The 21,626-nt window shown below is 37.4% G+C and overlaps 1 protein-coding gene across 8 annotated transcripts in view; it reads left to right on the forward strand.

Annotated features, from left to right (window-relative positions):
• Nucleotides 1-21,626, forward strand: part of NPNT (nephronectin) — a 75,833-nt gene that overhangs the window by 24,798 nt on the left and 29,409 nt on the right. For 5 of the 8 annotated variants that reach the window (XM_053561376.1, XM_053561663.1, XM_053561600.1 and 2 more), the window contains 3 exons: nucleotides 10,526-10,618; nucleotides 15,151-15,243; nucleotides 20,094-20,213. In XM_053561376.1, coding sequence (XP_053417351.1) covers nucleotides 10,526-10,618; nucleotides 15,151-15,243; nucleotides 20,094-20,213 — 306 coding nt within the window. The remainder of the gene's footprint in view (nucleotides 1-10,525; nucleotides 10,619-15,150; nucleotides 15,244-20,093; nucleotides 20,214-21,626) is intronic. The other 3 variants (XM_053561814.1, XM_053561540.1, XM_053561749.1) reach the window with 1 other exon arrangement.

Raw genomic sequence — 21,626 nt, forward strand, 5'->3', positions numbered from 1 at the left:
GGTTGCTGAAAGAGGTGATGATGGTTACATTAAAACTTTCTGGCCTTCTGGGATGATTCGTCAGTAAACCTCAAAATTAGAGTACCCTAGCTTTAAAATAAATATGACAACTTTTAACTAAGGGAAATACTGTAATGTGTTTATTATATCCTGATGAACTTTTTTATTATGAGGTCAGATATTTCACAAATTTTCTTTTTGAAAGACCTTTTTAGCTATTTCATTTTCAGTGCCTTTTCTGACTCCTCTAAACTTATGTAATTCATCAGTCTTCTACATGTGTCTATTACCAAGACATCTTTGCCTACTTCTGTTTCTCCTTCCTTCTGTTGTTTCTCTTTACTGAACTTGCCCACTTGAGGGTAAAGACTTCTTCACTTACTCATTTTATATTCCTCAGTTCTTTTTTTTTTTTTTTTTGAGACAGAGCCTTAAGCTATCACCCTGGGTAGAGTGCTGTGGCATCACAGCTCACAGCAACCTCCAACTCCTGGGCTCAAGCAATTCTCCTGCCTCTGCCTCCCAAGTAGCTGGGACTACAGGCGCCTGCCACAACGCCCGGCTATTTTTTGGTTGCAGCTGTCGTTGTTTGGCGGGCCCGGGTTGGATTCCAATACACCAGCTCAGGTGTATGTGGCTGGCGCCTTAGCTGCTTGAGCCACAGGCACCGAGCCTATTCCTCAGTTCTTAATGCGGCGCTTAGACACTTTCCCCCCTGCCATCCTTATAATCCTTATCACAATTGGCATTTCATTGACCTCTGGCCATGAGGTGGGTCCTGCTAAGTGTTTTGAGTTTTCTCATTTAATTTCCCAGTAAACCTATAGGTAAGTTCTATGTGAATCTTGTGGGGGTCGGGGGGAGTTTCTTTTTTCTTTTTTTTTTTTTTTGAGACAGAGTCTTACTTTGTTGCCCTTGGTAGAGTGCCCTGGCATCATAGTTCACAGCAACCTCCAACTGTTGGGCTCAAGTAATGCTCTTGCCTCAGCTTCCCAATTAGCTAGGACACAGGTGTGTGCCACAGCGCCTGGCAATTTTTAGAGATGGGGCTCAATCTGGCTTAGGCTGGTCTTGAACCTGTGAGTTTAGGCAATCCACCCACCTCGGCCTCCCAGAGAGCTGGGATTACAGGCGTGAACCACCGTGCCCAGCCTCCTGTGCTTTTACTATTTTTAAGTAACAAATGGAAGTAACAGAAGAGAGAAGCTGAGTATTCTATATAGTTACCACATTTCCTAAATGCTAATGCTGGACCCCAGCATCTAACTGTGGCATCTGTGCTCTTAACCCCTTCTCTACAGAGAAAGTGAGTGACTGCTTGCAAGCTAAGTAATGTTTGTCAGGGTGTTCATGTTATTAACTCCTATTAGTACATTTTCCCCAATTTTGTATTTGAAATTTAAAAATCCACAGAAGACTTGAAAGAATAGTAATAGTAAATACCTATGTACTTGTCATCTGAAATTGTCAACATTTTTTTATTCCCTCTCTCTTCTCTCTCAACCATTTTAAAGTAACTTACAGTCATAATGGCACTTTATGCCTAAATACTTCAATATTCATTTCTTGAGAAGAAAGACATTTACCTACAAACCATAATATCATTATCACACTGAAATAAATTTAACATAGATATAATAGTCTTATGTAATTAATTCTACATTTAGATTTCCCCAATTGTCCTAAAAATGATTTTTATGGATTTTTTTTTTTTACTTTTTAATCCAGATCTAATCAAGGATCAAACATTGCATATAGTTGACCTTCCTCTTTAATTTAGTTCCTTTAATCTAGAACAATTGTACCACTTTTTTGTTTAGTTTGGGTTGGCTTCTTGACAATGACATTTTTGAAGAGTTCACATCAGATGCTTGATAGTTTGTTCCACAATCTAAATTTGTCTGTGGTGTCTGCATCATTAGATTGAGGTTAAATTTTTTTGTAAGAGTATTACACAGGTGATCATACATTACTGGTGTATTCCCATTGCACATAATGTCACTTTGTCCCATTCCTGGTGATAGTTAAGTGTGATCAGTTGATTAAGGTGGTGGACACCAGATTTCTGCCTGAAAGGCATCTTATCTTCTTTGTAATCAGTAAGTAATCTGTGGGTTTATACACTGAGGCTGTACGAGTATCTTGTTCCATGATACACTTCTGTCCAATGAAAATTTAAAACACCTATAGATAAACTTACTTCAAATTAATAATTTTAATGTTGGTTATAAATTTGTATTTACAAATTTTTTCAATCTTTCTGCATGTCAGTAGTCATTCTTCTTTAAGGCGGAGCTCAGTCCTCTTCTTTTTTAGAATCCCTTCAGACCCATAGATTCTTTTGTAATTCAGTTGTCAATAACTATCATCTTCCTGATACTCAGAGGACCCCAAATCTGGCCCATGGAACTCCTGTAATCCAGCTTCTGTTGTCCTTTTCACATATTTCTAACAGTTTCTGAATACTTACACTTGCTTTTTGCCACATAAAACATATACCCTGCCCCAATCTTGATTCCTATTATTGAGGAATGATATTTAGAAACAAAGATCTGGGTGCTAGGTATGCTCATTGCTACTGTTACCCCTTGTAAAAAAACAAAAACAAAAAAGTCTTACATTTCCAAATAAATAGTAACACTTTCTCATGTGTTCTTAAAATCTTATTTGGCATCAATCTAAATTCCATTCTAGCACAATGAAAACACAAAGAAAAAGTTAAAATTCTAAGTAAGGTGAAAACCACAATAGTGCTCAGTGAGAGATTTTTTCTTTTTACATGGAAAGGGATTGTGCTTAATTATGACAAATAAAAGTTTTCTTGAAATGCAAAGATGTAGATATAGCCGCTCATGTGTTTGGGGCTACTTCAGGAATTAAAAGTTAGTGAGAGATGAAATGATTTATGTGTCTAAATTGGATGTTTCCAAAGGCAAAAATAAAAATAAGTTATTGTCAGACATCCTTTGAGAGACAACATTAAAAGGACCAGAAACCCTTATTTAATTTTATACTCTTAAGTGACCACTGATTGGTTGATCTTGACTATTTGAGTAAATTTGTGATTTAAGTTTTTAATCATAATAATGTTAAGTAAAATGTGGAGCCCAAATTAAAAAAAAAAATGTTTCAAAAAAGATAACAATTCTGTGTTTCATTAGTGGCTCAGAATTGAGAATATGCAAAACAAGCAACAGAGTAGACAGGTTATTTTATTTTGAAATATCGGCAGGGTTACTTTCATTTTCTTAAATTATGCGTATATTGTGTTCTTAACAGCAACGTTTCCTTCCTGGAAATGTCACTTTAAATACTTTTATGCTTTTCACCACCAACATTCTCCACCCCCTTGTGCTTTCATGCTTGGTTTTTTTTTTACTATAATCTCACTCTTCTCCTTTCCAAATGCACTTGAAATGGTGGTCTTTCTGGACTTTTTCTGACCAACTTATAGATTGAGCCTGAAACTGAGATAAAAAATTTTTATTGAAATTGGTCAAGTTGGCTCAGCGCCTGTAGCACAACGGTTACAGCGCCAGCCACATGCACCTAGGCTGGTGGGTTCAAACCCAGCCCAGGCTGGCTAAGCAACAGTGACAACTACAACAACAACAACAACAAAAATATCTGGGTGTCCTGGCAGGCACCTGTAGTCTCAGCTGCTTGGGAGGCTGAGGCAAGAGAATTGCTTAAGCGCAGGAGTTTGAGGTTGCTGTGAGATGGCACTCTACTGAGGGCCACAAAGTGAAACTCTGTCAAAAAAAGAAAGAAAAGAAAGAAAAAGAAATTGGTCAAGTCATTTAATCTGCATTTTCACTTGTTAGTATAATGAAGGTAATGTCCACCTTTCTCCTGCCTTATATAGATTTTGTGAGCATCAATTCAGTCATATAAAATGGTGACAAGTAATAAAAAAAGTATGTTTTAAAATATATTCCTGAGAGCATTTAATGGTGATTTATAGCAATAACAGAGACGCTTTTATTCAGTTCTTAGGGCAGCAGGAATTTAGATTTGAACATCAGATAATTGCCACTACAATAACGGCATATTAAGAAAGCTGAGAAGCTGTTTTCTTCTGGAGATCTTGGACGGCAGGATCTTTTTTTTTTTTTTAGACAGAGTCTCTCTATGTCACCCTCAGTAGAGTGCTGTAGTGTCCCAGCTCACAGCAACCTCAAACTCTTGGCTTATAGTGATTCTCTTGCCTCAGCCTTCCAAGTAGTTGGGACTACAGGCACCTGCCACAACACCCGGCTTTTTTTTTTTATTATTATTAAATCATAGCTGTGTACATTAATGCAATTATGGGGTACAATGTGCTGATTTTATCAAATCCACCAGCCCCAGTGCATGTGGCTGATGCCCTAGCCGCTGAACTACAGGCCCCAAGCCGATGGCAGGATCCTTTCTGCTGGGTTTTCCTCCACATGTGATATGTGATGGCTCAGGGCCCTTTCCAGAGGAGCTTTGTAAAATTCTGCCTCCTTCCTTCCAGGTCCTATTAAGCAGCAGTGAGCAGATTCATGCTGTTTTCAGCAACTTTCCCTCCTCCAAGGCCAATTATTATTTGAAAAAGATAACTCCTCATCACCTTTTTTTGCTCTCTTCGAGTGAATTTGTCCATATCTGAACTCTGCGCAGCTTGTTAGATGTAATGAGAGCTCCTTGAACTCTCCCAGTTTTTTATCTATTTATTCTTCTGCCCGGCCCTCATGTGCTTCTTTGTCCCCTCTGTTTCTAAGTAACATAACCTGGAGGACGAGGTTCTTTGTTCTACGTTTAGCGGTGCTATATCTGAATAACCACATGATGTAGACTGCAAAAATTACAAATGATTCTTAGGACTCTAAAGGCAAGGCAATCTTATTTATAATAAGAAAATCATTCTCAAATTACTAACAACTACTAAGGTTGGGTTGACTTTTTCCTTTTCACTTCTAGAGCCACCATCTGCTTGGGCCTCCAACATGCTCTTATTTTTCAAATGTAAGCACTTGACTTCTAGCATGATTCACTTATATAAGAAACATTACAGAACTGATGAAGGAATTTAATTTTCTCCTAACGTATGTGGTCACTCAGTACTTAGAGTTAGAAAATACTGTTCAGCTTTCAGAACCCAAGTTATATCAGGATGGATTTTTAAAAGTAAAATTTTAGGTTGCAGTCAAACAGAAGAGGCTTGGACATGTGACATTGAAGAGCTGTGTTTGCTTTGCCAGTTGAAACTTGTTTCTTTTGCTAGTTAAAACAATGACTTAGAGGTTATTTTAAGGGCACTTTGGAGATTATGCTACAGGAATGTTTAGTGTAACTTTTGAGTGTGATTGCTCATTTGGGTTTAATTCCGACAACTGATTTGGGGGCAAAATATCTGTCATTCGTTGATTATCTGCAATCTTCACCTGGCCTTTATTTAAGCTTGATTAAACTGCTAAAGCATAATCGGGGATATCCAACTTTCTTTTTCTCTGCTGCACACTGGCAAAAGAAGAGTTGTCTTGGGCCATACACTAAATACACAAACACTAATGAAAGCTGATGGGCAAAAATCATGTATGTACATACTCTTCATGATATCCGACACCACAGATAAACAAAAAAAGGCCTCACCGAATCAACCTGCAGCCTATGGGCCGTAGGTTAGACACCCCTGCCATATGTGGGTGCCAGGGACAGTGGACCATCCAATATACCTCAAACTTCTTGTCCCTGAGCTGTATAAAGGTCAGAGGCAATGCTGCCTTTCTGATTAACATGTAGCACCAGCAGGCATGTTGTTTCCTCCAAATCAAGTAATCAAGTGTATCATCTACTTCTGATGTATTAGAAGATTATTATAGGATGGACCACTGACAATGGATCATCCACCTTTTTTGGGTGGATGACCTGCTGTTCACAGATTAATGAAGTCATAAAGGTTTGTTTGTACTGGCCCTCAACAGCTCACATGACAGTGGAGTAAGTTACTAGAAGGTGGGCCACTTAATGCAGAAGTTGGAGATTATTTTCCATATTTTCTCCAGCTTCAAAATGGGTGATATAGAAATGAAGTTATTTTACATTCCCATGAATATATGTTACTGTAGATGTAAAATAAATTTGACAAGTTTTATTTCTGTACTGGGGTCTACATTTCTATCCTAAGTTTGCATCCAAAGAAAACCTTTGCTGGATTGATAATAAACACAAAATCCAGTTCCACAGCCTAGCACTCAAGAAAAGTCAGTCAAGTATTGTTATTTGGCAGCAATAATGACATAAAGAACAGTTGCTCTCAATATCTGGGATGGTGATTTACGGTTAATATTACAACTTCCTCTTCTGTCTCTTTTTATTCTGAAGGTAACCTCATAGTTAAAGAGAAGCCACTATATTTTTCCTTCCTTTCCTTTCCTTTCCTTTCCTTTTTCCTTTTTCCTTTCCTTTCTTTCGACAGTGTCTCGCTTTGTCGCCCTCCGTAGACTGCCGTGGAGTCACTGCTCACAGCAACCTCAAACTCTAGGGCTTAAGTGATTCTCTTGCCTCGGCCTCCCGAGTAGCTGGGACTACAGGTGCCTGCCACAATGCCTGCTTTTTAGAGATGGGGTCTCGCTCTGGCTCAGGCTGATCTCGAGCTAATAAGCTCAGGCAATCCACCTGCCTCAGCCTCCCAGAGTGAAGAGGCCACTGTAGTTTAGCTATGACGTCCTGTTCCAGGCATGAACAAGTAGAGAGCGTACTTCTAAGCATCCCTTTTATGCAGCATTCCAAAAGTTTCAACCAGTTACTTCTGCCTTCATACCATTTAGCCAGAATTTAGTTATTTGGATGCCCGTATCTACCAAGAAGCACAAGAAATGTCGTTTTGCATTGCCAACTCATCCCCCACTTGAAAACATAAATTTTAAACAAATATTCTATATTAAAGCAGAAGGGAAAGGTAGATATTGGTAGGAAGCCAACTGGTCTTCTGTGATCTGTCTTAGCCTTTGTTTTGATCTGATCTGCTATTTTCAGCACTTTATTCTGTAGCCTGCCCCCCACCCCCCAACAAGACTTTGTCCTCACTGAGAAACCCCTTTGCCATCTCCCCCAACCACTTCACTAATATTCTGAAGATCTTTTGTTTCCGGTGCCAGCTGCTCTTACCTCTGACCCATTGCTCAGATTATAGTTTATAGATGAGGCCTTTCTGGGAGCAGCAGTTACCGTTATTACCCACCTTTCTTTGTTCTTTCATCTATCATAGCCCTTGTCATGGTTTAGCCAAAACAGTTTAACAGTTCATATTTCATATCCTCTGTGACTTTCTCATCCCCTCTTGTGGGCCTAGCATAACACGTTGCATATAGCAAATGCTCGGTGCATGTTTATTGAATTCCATTCCAAACCCAATGCCAGCAAGATAATAGGACACAGTCCTTTTATGCAACATCTCAAAAGGGATTTCTTTTTGTAAGAAGAAAAAAAATTGATTTTGTCAACTTTATGAGTGTCCTATCACATTTAATGGCTGTTGGCTAATCTAAGGGTTCTTGGTTGCGTCAGTGAACAGTCTGTCAGATGGGAGTGCAAACAGCAGTTAGTTTTGAAATACTGACCCCCTAAATGTGGAAGAAACATTAACCATCCTGGCCTCTCGGAATGTGTGCATTTGATGTGCCCAAGATTAGGGGCACTTCTGAAAACAAACAACAAAAAAGGAAGGGGAGACAATAAAATCTTTTTTTTCTATAAGGCACCTGAAAGTTCTATAAATGGATGGTCACTTAGCTGTTCAGGATATCAAAAGACAGCTCGGCCTAGGACCTCAAGTTCATTTTATAAAGTGTCCTAAATAATTTTTTCATGTTTTTAGATAGTATTTCCTAAGTGAATTTTTCATGGTTTTAGAGATATTTTCAAATTCCAATTATTTTAGGGGGTTGTTACCTGGACTTGCATTTAACGATTTTGAGATGTTTACTTTCTCTTTTTAAAAATGGCATTCTGGGTGCCTCAGTGACACTAGATTATTCATGTTGTAGTCATACATAAATGTTAAGATTTATGGAATGTCTTTTTTTAGGTAAAAAAAAATTTTTTTAGTTGTATTTCTTGGTTATGGGGCCTGCATATTACATTAGTAGTAGCTTGTTTCTGGGATGTGTTTTTAAAACTGTAAATCTGCCAGGTACACAGTTGACTGAGGAGTCCTATTGGAAGGCCCTCCTAGAAAGTTCATTTCTTTTCAAAGACCTGAAAAAAGTTATGTTCCTTTGAATTTAATGCCATGTCTAAAATTAGAGTGTAAGAATTTTGCAAGTACATTTCTCTACCATTCATACTCTGCTCATTTTTTTTCTTTCTGCAAACTTTTTAATGAAATACCTCCTGAGCAGCACTGTCTAAACCAGCAGTTCTCAACCTGTGGTTCGCAGCCCACAGGAACTGTATTAAAGGGTCATGGCATTAGGAAGGTTGAGAACCACTGGGCTAAACATTAGTAGTGGTACAGGGTCCAGCTGAGGTGACAAGCAGGAAAGCCCTGAAAGTACAATTAGCAAATAAGCCCTGGGGAGTGCCAGGGGAGGAAAGGATTAATGAGAGGGGAGCCAGGAAAGGCAGAAAATAATAAAAATAACATGCATGTTAGTTTTATAGGAATGTTAGAGTTTTAAAAGAAATGATGTTTGAGAATTGTAAGAGAGGAAACTGGGAAGGAACAGGTGTCAGGGGGAGGTCATTGTTGACTTTTCCCCTTGGCCTTCAAGGCCTGTCTCCTCTTCACTCAGCTGTTCCTGTTGCCAGCATAAATCATGCCTGCCTTGTGTCAGACCTGAATGATTTCTGTGGTCTTCACACTCCTCTAGACCAGTGTTTTTCAACCTTTTTTATCTTATAGCACACTTGAGCCTATAGATAAACTTCAGTGGCACATTTAAATGATGTTGATCAAAAAAAAAGTTAAAAAAATGTATTTACTGTGCTTTGAACTTCTTTTGAAAATAATGCAATTAATGATGTTTAAAAATTTTTTCAGCACACCTAAGATGGTCTCACAGCACACCAGTTGAAAGTCACTACTGTAGACTCTTTCCAGTCCATCCTACGTATCGTCACAATACTAATATTCCCAGAGCATTGATTTTTATCAAGTAATTCTCCTGATGATGATAAACTTACAGAAACTTCCCATTTCCTACAGATAAAGTGCATATTCCTCAGTCTGAAATGTAGGAAACGTAATCTTCTGACACCACTCACCCAGGATTGTTTCTCACTCTGCCACCAGAATTTACCCATCTCTTTAGCTCATCCAGACTCTTTGAGTGTCCCCCAGATAACTGATGGTCCACTTCACTGTGTAATTTTCTTCTCCCTTCTCTGTCCACACATACTCCCAACGCAAGCCTCTTCCATGAGGTTTTTCTCTACAAATCTATATGGATTTGCTTGTTTGATGATATTGTCACAAAATTCACATATCCCCCCCAATTTTGCTCATAAACAAATATTGCCTTGACCTTAAAATATGTTTGTTTTGTCTCCTCATCTAGATCATAGGTTCCTTGAGGCCAGTAGACATGATGTACAATGATTTACCCTCTATTTTAGTATCTGGCATAGCAACATGCACATGTTTGGTATAGAACAAGGTTTCTCAGTCTGGCACCGTGACATTTGGGGCTGGATAACTTGTTGTGGCAGGTGCTCTGAGCACTGTGGGTGCTTAGTGGCATCCCTGGCCTCTGCCCACTAGATACCACTAGTCCCCCCCCCACCCAGACATTGCCAGATGTCCCCAAGGGGAGCATTGAAAACCACTGGTATGGAATAAACAGAATAAATTTAAATTAGTGAAAATATTCGAGTGATGATTTATAGCATTTTATGATCTTGAGGGAAGTAGAACTCAATTGATGAAACAGAATGTCAAACTGAGAACTTTCTGTTTGGGCTATTATAGATTAGAAAGCAAATGTAATAACCTCTGGAGTTAAGAAAATCAAGATGACAAAAATATTCTTAAATTGAAGTTCTGGAAAATAGTTTTTGTTTCATTTTGAATCACTTTATAACTTGGAAATACCATTTCTAACAAAATGAATATTTTATTATTCAATTGGAAATTTATCTGGATTTAATACATACCCAGATTTGGACTAAAAAAGATTTTTCTAAGTATATCAGAGAATAAGTTTGAATTTATTGTAAATTTATAACTGTGTACAAATATCACTGATGCTTACATGTAATTTTACCCATTTTTTTCTTTGATGGGACTATTTGATTATTGTCCTCAAGAAAATTTTGTAGCTCCAAGTGATAAATACATATATGGACACACATATACATATGTAACATGTATATATGTGTATACATGTATGTATGTATAGTGTGGACAGTGACTGTAGGAGACAGTAACTTTTTATATTTCTGTTACTTTGTTGTAAGTGCTAATATTTTTTTCTCTTAGTATCAAGTTAGTATATGACATCAGTGCTGTGCAGTTGGTGTTCTGCTGACCTAGAAATAATGCGTGACCCTCTTTTTACAGCTGTATGCCAGCCACGGTGCAAACACGGTGAATGTATTGGACCAAATAAGTGCAAATGTCACCCTGGATATGCTGGAAAAACCTGCAATCAAGGTAGGAAGACAGTGTGACATAAACACGCAATCATAAGCTCTGCTCCTGTCAAATTAAAAATTTTTAATTCTTGTCCCAGACCACTTTTCACAGATATTTTTCCCAAATATGTGAGCTACCAATTTGCTGATAGATAAAAATCTAGTAATGGTAAATGTAGTAAAATTTATTTTATCAAAGGACAACTCATTAACCCCTCAGACCCCAAGCACCCTCCACTGTAATACCAGGAGTTGGGTGGGGCATTTGACGTGAAATCAAGGGGATCCTTCCAACTGTTAGCTCGTGGATTCTGTGATTTAATCTCCCTTCAACTTCGGACCCGTTTAGAATGTTTCTCTGAAAAAGAAAAATGGCAGTTAATGTAGCGAGTCAATGTTTTAAAAAATCAGCATTAGTTGTTTATAAAAGCAAGCAGTTATCCATCATTCATAGTGTCCCAGGTATGTTACATATATTATGTATTTTCATCCTTATAACACTAGAAGGTAGAGTGTTATTTATCATAATTGAAGTATAAATAACTTATTATTCCATTTTTCACTTGGAGAGACTGAAACTCTGGGATATTCAGTGTTGAGCCCACATTCACAGAATTAGTTAGTAAAAGAACAGGTATATCAGCTTAGAGCTGTCAGGGGTGGAGAATCTGTGGCCTTCTGATTTTAAGATTGTTCTTTTCTAAGCACCAGATGAGGCAAGAAAAACTTCATGTTTCTCTGCTGCACGCCTTTTAATAAAAGGAGTTATCTGTAAAGTCTGGATTCGGTCCAAAGACTGTACTTGGGACCTAGAAGACCTTGCGTTGCCTTCAGCCACAGGTCCCATTCTTTCTACCGTATCACTTTTAGATGAAAAACATATAATTGTAGATGAGATCCTCTGATTCATACTCACAAAGTCAGACAACGCTCGTCTTTTTAATTAATTTCAGCCCCTAATTTTTACCTGTAGGAGCTAACAATCTAGAAATAAAAGCTAGAGGTAGATTTTACTAAAAGATGAGTCCATTTTTACTTACTTGTTAAATTGTACTCCCTATCATTTTAAATGTCAAATCAAATAAGGATGTGACATCTAAATATCTCTTAGGTGTGTACTTGACCTCATCAGGTACAGACATGATATTGCTGACACCCTACTATTCCTTAGTATCAGATACTTGTTCCAGGATATTCCTTGAGGTGTACCATGTAAACTAGTGATTTACAGACATAGTTTTCCATAGTTATCTAGAACATTGACTTTTGAAAATATATGTAATGATTCCTGAACCATCAGATGAAATCCATACTAGTAAAATGCGACTAACATGTGGTAGGAGAAGCTGTTATTTTAAGGTATATTCTTATATATAGTGTTATCTAGTATTTGATGTAGAACTGATTTGTCAAATGCTTATCTATCTTATAATGCTTTTTTAAAACTTGATATTCACCAACCATACCTGGGTATTCATTTTGAAATAAGTGGTACTCCTGTTATCTCAGTTTACTCTTTTAAAAATCCACTTGATTTTCCTTCCCAGGCCTAGTTTACAAGTATCAGTATGTTATTGAGTTCTGGTTCTGGTTATTGAGTTATCAGTGTTCATCTTAGAATCCCACTATCCTTCTTTTTTTAAAGTAGTGACCATACACCCTCAGAGGTTTTACTTACTCTGTTAGCATGACAAAACCGTTGTCTAAAGGCCAGGAATTTATATAAAGAAGGCTCTTAAACAAAGCTACTTTTGAGATTGTAGAAAAATTCACTTAAATTTATTTGCAGTAGCTACGTCAACTTTAACATGTTGCAGAGCCACCAAAACTATTATTGGAAGGTCTCATCACTGGGTAGCTTTTATTTTCAGAAAGCCAGTTTACCATGTACTTTTAACTATACTGTATGGCTCTTTCTCTAAAGAAATGTTGGAATATTTCAAGTTAAAATCTTATCTCCCAAAACCATATTCCTTACGGAGCAGAGGATTTCATTAGTAGCCAAATGGGATTTTATACTTGGCAAAAATAGTGCTGACACTGAAAATGTAATTTCAAGTCTAATCTTGAAAATGAAACTGCAGTTTAAAGTAAACTTATATGTCTTAATCATCTTTACTTTGCCATCCTTGCAAAAAAAGCCGTGCAGCAGGTTCCTGATGGAAAGGGTTAGGCTTTTTGGGAGCAGGAACCCTGTGGTATCTGATTTCTGGCTTCCTGAAAACTATTATGAAAGTGATTTGTACATGGTAAGTGTGCATTAAATATTTGTTGAATGAATGACTTTCATATAATGAACAGTGTAGGAGCTTGGAAGAGTTCCATTCACTGTCCAGTACAGCATCTTAGATGGTCTCTGAGCCTGGTCAGAGAGGCTGGTTGAGAGAGGCTGCCATGAGTGGCCAGGAGGAGCGTGAGAGCTGCCTGGAGATCCCCATAAAAGTTATTAGAACAAATTGTCAATAGCTGCTGCAAAACAGATTAACTTAGACTATTTTTATCCAGGCCCATGTAATTTAATAAAGTAGAAAACATGCCTCAGAGATAAAGGAAATCAAACGGGTTTCTTTTTTCTCAAGGAAAGAAATGTCAAGAAGTATATTTGTAATAATTTTACAGAACTGGAAATTAGCTTTTGATGAAAAGTAGGTTTGGGTATAAGGCAAGGATTCACTAAGAATTTTGTTGCTGGTTATGTTCTTTAAGCAATCACCCCCTAGAAGCTTGCTTGGCCGAGTAAACAGCTTGAATAAATGACACGCGTAACCAATGCCTTTAGAGCTGCCTGGGGAGCACCCAGAATAGCAGGGCAGGCCACACTTTGCAACTGGCTTAATTTAACACCCTTCTCACAGGCTTAGGATGATCCTTTGTTGGTAGCTTGCTCTTCTGTCTGAGTCACTTTCTGGATTTGCTACACCCAGATCAGGTATAAAATATAGGCATGGACCAATCATTAACATACTCTTTGAGGCATGTACTGCCTTTCACAAGAGATGAAATTCTAACCCAAATTCTGGCAAGATTTTATCATTCGCTTCCCCCCACCTTACTTTCTCCAGCAATTTTATTCATTCCTTCCCCCCCCCCTTGAATCTCTGTACCCATACAAATCCCCTATCCTCCCAGCTAAAAAGGAATACCATTATAGATAATAGTCTTTTTATAATATGTAAATTTGTCATATTGCCACATATTTTCAGAAAGACATTTTTGGCTTTATAGGATGCTATATAATAATTTCAGGAGAAACTATTTATAAATATCAATTACTAATATTTTTGGCATGGTTTATGTGTCATATGTTGAATTCCTCATTGCAAGAAAAGAATTTGAGTTTTGTGGCACAGAATCAGACATTAAATTTCTATGGACTAGTTATATCTGAAAGGTGTCATGTGCTTTGCTAAGCATAACAATCTGAGTGCTTCAACTCTAATTTGAAGATAGTTACTTACAGCTTATTTATATATCTGTTTATTTAGACAGAATCTCATTCTGTTGCCCAGGGTAAGTGCCTTGGGATCATCATAGTTCCCAACAAACTCACTTGGGTTCAATCGATCCTTTTGCCTCAGCCTCCCAAGTAGCTGGAACTATAGGCACCTTCCACAATGCCCCACTAGTTTTTCTGTTTTTAGTAGAGATGGGGTCTCACTCTTGCTCAGGCTGGTCTTGAACTCCTGAGCTCAAGGACTCCACCTGCCTCAGTCTCCCAGAGTGCTAGGATTACATACATGAGCCATCACTCCCGGCCAGCCTTACTTTTTGAAAGGAATATGAATTTAACCTCAAAACCAATATTCATCTGACTTAGAAATTAACTGTTTGTTAATAACACAATAGTCTTGAAACAGAATGCAATTGCCTTTTTGTCTCTTTGAGTCTTACCCATCTTATAGGATTTTGGTATGCTAATAATGACAACAGTTAACAATTTGTATATCATGCTTCTTATATATTTTATAATTAAATGTGACCTAAATGTAGCTTAAGTTTTTACATTTGAATGAAACCATTAGTGATCTGCCATGCTATCATTTGAATAAGGTCTCTTGTCAATCAAAAACTTGTGCATAATTTTAGAGTATTTTAAAGTATTATTGGACAACATCATAATAGAGGAAAAAAATCTTAAATTGGTCATATAAGACTTCAGTGGCCCTAAGAAGGGTAGGTTGACTATAATCAATATTTGTATGATCTTTTTTTTGTTTGTTTTCTTCCTCCTGTTAATGACTAAATCATGCTTTTAAAAATGCTCTCTTTTTTGCTGTTTTTTTTAAATGGTGTGAGAATGATGGGTTGTTAATTTATAATGCATGTGTTGCCCTTGGGAAGCAAGATGGAAGTGACAAATTTTTAAGAACATAACAAAGACAAACTAAAACCTAGAAGAACCAGAAACTATTGTTTGTGAAATATCTAAAGCATTCTTTTTAAATTCTTCTAACTTTATGTAATTGTTTAATATATACTTGTAAAGATTTTTAGGGCTAAAAATGACAACAGTTCAAAGTTGACTCTTATTACCTTCTTCCTGGTGTGAAGACGAACGCTTCTACCCAACTCCTCTTCACCAAGGCAGTGAACAGTCTCTTTTCCAACCCCTGGATCATCAAGCCACCGGTTTGCCTTCAAGGGGTGAGCGTGCATTGTCTCAGGTGGTCTGCTTCTCCCACCTGCACGGCTTCCTGCAGTTATGGCACTTCTTGCAAATGTTCTGAAGACTAGTCCAGAAGTGCCAGCCTTTAGCCCTGAACATGTAAAGTGAGCAGCAGGAATTGCCACCTGGTGCTGACTCTCTGTGCTCTGAAAAGCATGGAACTCCGCTTTCTTTTTCATGCATCAAGTATCATTGCTTTTCTTCTTCTTTTCTGGGCTTTGAAATGTTTTCTAAGTCATCTAGCAAAATAACTTTTTTGTATATAGGCAAAGTCAGGAATTCCAAAGCAACTGAAATTGGAGGTTTGGAAATTGGAGGCAAAATTGCCTTTTGCCAGGTAGGTTTTAGAACTGATCAGTTCCTCTCCTTACAACCATCTATTTGAGGTGTAAAGTTTTAGTTTACGTGGAAATCAAACCATGTATTAGGATCTTTTTTTGGTGTACATTTTGTAATGTCAGAAGCCTGTGTTCTGGTTCTGGGAAGACAGTTAGCTTTTTGATTGTGAGAAATTCACTAAATGTATCTGAGTTTTAGCAAACCAATTAGTAACAGGGAGACAGTAATTCCTGCCCTTTTTGTTGTGGGAATAAAAACACTGAAAATATTAATGTCTTCATTATGCTGGAAAGTGTTGTAGAAAAGTAATGATGGTATTGTAATTTTATGGTTTCTGTTATAAGAGACTTTATCCCTCGTAGCTTTAGAAACTTAAAATAATGGCTTGGCATCCGTAGCACAGTGGTTACGGTGCCAGCCACATACACTGAGGGTGGCAGATTTGAACCTGGCCCCGGCCAACTAAACAACAATGACAACTGCAACAAAAAATAACTGGGCACTGACAGGCACCTGTAGTCACAGCTACTTGGGAGGCTGAGGCAAGAGAATCACTTAAGCCCATAAACTTGGTAAACGGTCTGTAAAGCTAGTGAATGATGCCCCATGATCATATCAATGTACACAGCTATGATTTAATAAAAAAAAAAAAGCCCAAGAGTCTGAGGTTGCTGTGAGCTGTGATGCCACAGCACTCTACCAAGGACGACATATTGAGACTGTCTCAAAAAACAAAAAAAAACTTAAAATAACTGAATTAAAATAGTTTAAATTATTAATCATTGTCTCTCTGCTGATAGGGAACTTGATGTATTTGTATATGTTCTGTACAAGGAGTTAAGGCAATAGACTTAATTTCAGAGTCATTGATAATTTAAAGAGAAGTTAAGGTAATTGACAAATTAACATATGTTTGCCTATGACATCTACTTCAGTCAGATAATATGTAAAAGCTTAGCTTTCTGAAACATTGTCATCTAAGCATCAAAGGGGGGAAAAATTCCAAATGCATTAAAATGAATGAAAGTTTATTTTTCTTGAAAATCCATTGGGTTATCTTATTCAGTGAATCTCTTCCAGATTTTTTTTTTTTTTGTAGAGACAGAGTCTCACTTTATGGCCCTGGGTAGAGTGCCATGGCATCACACAGCTCACAGCAACCTCCAACTCCTGGGCTTAAGCAATTCTCTTGGCTCAGCCTCCCGAGTAGCTGGGACTACAGGCGCCAGCCACAACGCCCAGCTATTTTTTGGTTGCAGTTCAGCCAGGGTCGGGTTTGAACCCGCCACCCTCCATATATGGGGCCAGCGCCTTACCAACTGAGCCACAGGCGCCGCCCCTCTTCCAGATTTTTCAAGCTACTTTTCAATGTCTGCATGCTAATCAAATTTCTGACTCCTTTTCCTCAAACGTAATCATGCTGTGCAGCTTGCCTTTCTGTTCTCCATCTGTTCCTTTCTTCCTCCCCCCTTCTTTTACCTAAGCTCCTGAATCCACCAGGCTGCTTAACTGTACTCCTGACAGTAATGGAATAGTATACATAATGATTAAAGCATTTGAATGTATGTGATTTAGTTGTAAAGTTCTATCCTTTGGTATAGTAAGATGGGTACAAAATTTATTAAATATTTTGTTATAGAATAATTCATACTGTATTATAAACTTCAAAGAAAAAGGAAGATCAAAGTAAATTTCAAATAAAAACACTAAGGTTTTATTTTCTAGGTAATCCTGTCAACTTTGAGATTTGAGATAGCACTAATCAGGGAGAGTTTTACTGGTCTTTATTTTGTTCCACTTATTATTGTGGGGCATTTACTATACTTTGGAGGGATTGTTTTTGAGTTTCTGACAATATGATAATAATACAAGCCTTACTAGGTCTGTAGTCCAACAGAATGTGACAATAAATACAGGAGTTTTGGAAGCAGCACATATTAACTCACATAGGTCAGTAAGAAAATAAGGTAACATAACTATAGAAATAGAATCCCTCAAGAAAATTGAAGACAAAGAGGTTTCTCACCAGTACATCACATGCATTCTTTTGAAGATCCTTACCTTAGGAAAAGTCTAATATTTAGCAAATACTGATAAACAGAGATGACTATGAATTTATAATTTCTGCAGAGGTCTCTGTAAGGGTCATCATGGCCTGTGGCAGATGGGCAATGATGGCAGTCCCCAGCCAGCTGTCAGAGAGTGTTAACTGTTAGCCAGCCCACCAACAGCTGTGAGAGTACAGCCATCTCACATTTCTTTCACATATTTGGATATTTATATGCCAATTTAATAATAGGTAAAATAGCCAAAATATGTCTCTATACTCATTGAATGTTGCTTGTTTTCTTCCTTTCCCATATTATTTCCGAGTTTTTTTTTTTTTTTAATTATAATAGCTTATCAGTTTCTATTTCCTTTTAGTTTCACAATTCCTGACTTCAAAGTGCTTTTACTATGGGGGGGGAAGAATAAATTTGAGTTGAAGCCAGTCTCTAAGACCACCAGCAGATTGGAAGACTGCCTAGTGATCCTGAGGGGCCCTTTACTGGTCCAGACTGGAGTCAGGTTATGGAAGAGCCAAGAGCTGCCTCAACTCGGCTTCAGCTGTAGTCCATGGACCTAGTGTCTGAAGATATTTCCATCAGCACAAATACTCCTTGTTTATGAGCTTCCTGGAGCTATAAACATCTGACCAGTTCCCATCAGGAACCCACAAAAGTATCTGTGGTTCTTTAAGAATAAACCTAGGGGTTCCTAATCGACACGTTTTTTTAGTCCATCAATATCTTTCTCTTGAAATACAGAATTCACTCTTACTTGATTATTGTGTAATTTTGTTACATTTTTGTTTAGTGCAGAAAAATACATAAAACACAAAACTCAGATTTAAACACTGTACTATAACAGCAATTGGGGGTTTATCAAAGCCAGGTGTGACTCTGCAGGACCATGTTAGGAATGAAAATTCCTCTTAGAAGGTGAGAAATCATTCCCTGACCTTAATTTTTAATAAATATTGAAACTGTATATGGAAAAGGGAGTGAATTTTTTTCTCGGTTGTTTCTTCTTTACTTTGATTAACAGAGGGAGAAATAAACATTTTTTGATATTATAATCTGCGAAGCACCTTCTGTGAGGAAAATTTTTTTTGAAATATTTAAAAATGTGATTCTGTTTTGAAGACCCTTGACTGGGCAAGAGACAAAATAGAAAACTAAAGAAAGCATAGGAGATGACAAAGGTATTTGGTTTATTTAGTTAACCTTTCCAGATTTGCCCAGCTGGGAAACTGCTTACGAGTTGTGTTAAGCATAGAAAACTTAGAAAATCAGTAAGTTTTTTTAAATGTAATAATTACTTAGTGGTTTTAAAAGTGATGTAACTTGGTGGTTTAGTTAAGTGAAATACATATATTTCTAATAATTGAGCAGGTCAAATTTAAATTTCAGTAGATTTGAAAATAACTTTGTAACTAGATATATTACTTCTATTTCTTACTCAATGACATGGATTAATAGACAATTAAATTATGCTAATCAGGTACTTATGCTGGTGATTCCAGACAGAATAAACCTGTGGTCACATTTGTTTTTAATGAAGTCCATGTTTGGGGCATTACTATTTCAATGTTTATTTGTCATTAGGAGTTTTATGTTCACTTGAGGCAATGTTCAACTTGGGTTGGAATGTTTTTGTAATGTGAAATTCATTAATTCATTTCATAGTAATATTTAAAGCAATAAACCTAAAATACCTGAGAATCTATTATATTTGGTCCATTAGTGTTTCCACATGCCCTTGTTAACTGCTGAATGAATGCAAATATGTTGGCGGGTTTTTATTAAAGTTCATTTAGTGACTTGAATGCACTACTAAGGTAGGAAATTGACATTTCTTGAATCTGAAGTCAATATTAAATCCACAAGATTCAAAAAGGCAAACTATAATAATGATCATTCTTAATTTGTATAGTTCTTGTCCTCTGAAAATATCTTTCCTTTATGAAAATCAAAACAACCAAATGTTATAAAATCTGTATGTTTTCTGGAAAGTAAAATACGTTCATGTAGTATCTTCATAAACAGAGAAAAGAAGACATTGAAAGAACGGGATGTCTTTATCAGGAGTGTGTCTAATTGTAGAATGCAAATACTTTGATAAGTGATAGACACCTCTACCAGTGAGGAGGTTACTTTGCTGCTCTCTCTAGGGATGTTAAGGCAGGCACGGGACTGTAAGGGGAATCTTCCTAACCGTCCTTTGTGAACAGAGATCCATAAAGGACATGGTGACTCCTAGTTGCCCTTAGTGTAACCAGTGCTCAAACTAAGACTGCATTAGCAGGCTTTATTTCTTACGTAATTGACGGTTATTATAGCTTGACCTACTTTTCTCCTTCATTTTTTAATATAGAAAAGAATTTTAAATGGTTTACATTAGTGCTGAGGATTTGTGATTTTTCTGCTTCAACCCACATTCTTTTCAGATCTGAATGAGTGTGGCCTGAAGCCTCGGCCCTGTAAGCACAGGTGCATGAACACTTATGGCAGCTACAAGTGCTACTGTCTCAACGGATATATGCTCATGCCGGATGGGTCCTGCTCAAGTATGTCAAGAATCTTAACTGTTTTATAAGTGCTTTGGGCTTGATTTCTGTTGTGCTCTGGTAGCATGCCTTTGTGAGAGTGGCCTCCCAGGCCTTCCTGAGCGAGACGTGTACATGCGTTTATGTGCCTGAGGAACTGAAAATCAAAATAAGATGTACGCATTGTAGATATGTAAGATTGTTTTACCGTGGGTACTAATATGTGTATTAAATTGATGAGGAAATGGTCCCCAAACTGTATTTCCTAACTTTTTTTCAACGTTTATTCCTATTTTCTATCTGGGCATAGAACAATTCCAGGTAGGAAAAGTAACACTAGTGACTATTTGGGGACTGCTCATGAGGTCTGTTGAGTGATTTAAAATCATTCAGAAAACCTCACTTCATTTTTGTATTTCTTCTCAATAACTTAAAGACTTTGAATGAAAAAGTAAATGAATATGATATCAGAAAAGTAGCTTTCATGTGTATCTTTGTAAGAAGTATATGATTTTTCCTACTATCATTTGGATGTACTTTTATAAGAGGGCTAGGGTTCGGTGCCTGTAGCACAGTGGTTACGGTGCTAGCCACATACACCGAGGGTGGTGGGTTGAACCAGCCCAGGCCAGCTAAACAACAAGGACAACTGCAACCAAAAAAAAAAAAAAAAAAAAAATAGCCAGGCATTGTTGCAGGTGCCTGTGGTCCCAGCTACTTGGGAGGCTGAGGCAAGAGAATCGCTTAAGCCCAAGAATTTGAGGTTGCTATGAGCTGGGACGCCACGGCACTCTACCCAGGGTGACAGCTTGAGACTCTGTCTTCAAAAAAAAAGATGGATAATGCCTTAAAATTTTCTATAGGCTGAATATTAAATTGAGTTTGTAGTTAAATTGAGGTTGTAGTCACATGATATCCAACAAGTAATGACTTGATTTTTATTTTTACTAAATTATCAGTTAACTAGGCTGCATTTTATAAAATAAAAAGTTAATTAATTTAGCATTGTACAAATATAGCTTGGAACTTTTTATAATGAGGTGTGTGCATGCTTAATAGCATGTGGCAGTGATGTGAGGATTGTCTAACATTGTGCAATTCAGTGGGAGGTCTGTGCCCTAGAGACGTTTCATAGGCCATGGAGACAGTTACTTGGACCTTTTAGTTAAAAACAGCGCTGAGCTTGAGTAATCTGGAAAAATATCCCAATTCTCTGATTTCTTTGGCCACTGGAAAAATTCCAGAGAAATCTGTGTGAGATAAAGTTTTATATTCATGTTTTAATTCATCGGGAGCATTAAAGGTCTTCCCCAGAGGATGGCAGAGCTGGTTCATTTCTTAACCATCTTTGGAGAAGGAGGGTCTTTCTGTCCCTCTCCCCATTTTTTTCCCTTTCTTTAGAATGTTGGATAATTGAGGCCTCTTTGTTACATT

The sequence above is a fragment of the Nycticebus coucang genome, chromosome 1 (genome assembly GCF_027406575.1).
Source record: "Nycticebus coucang isolate mNycCou1 chromosome 1, mNycCou1.pri, whole genome shotgun sequence".
Classification (NCBI taxonomy): domain Eukaryota; kingdom Metazoa; phylum Chordata; class Mammalia; order Primates; family Lorisidae; genus Nycticebus; species Nycticebus coucang.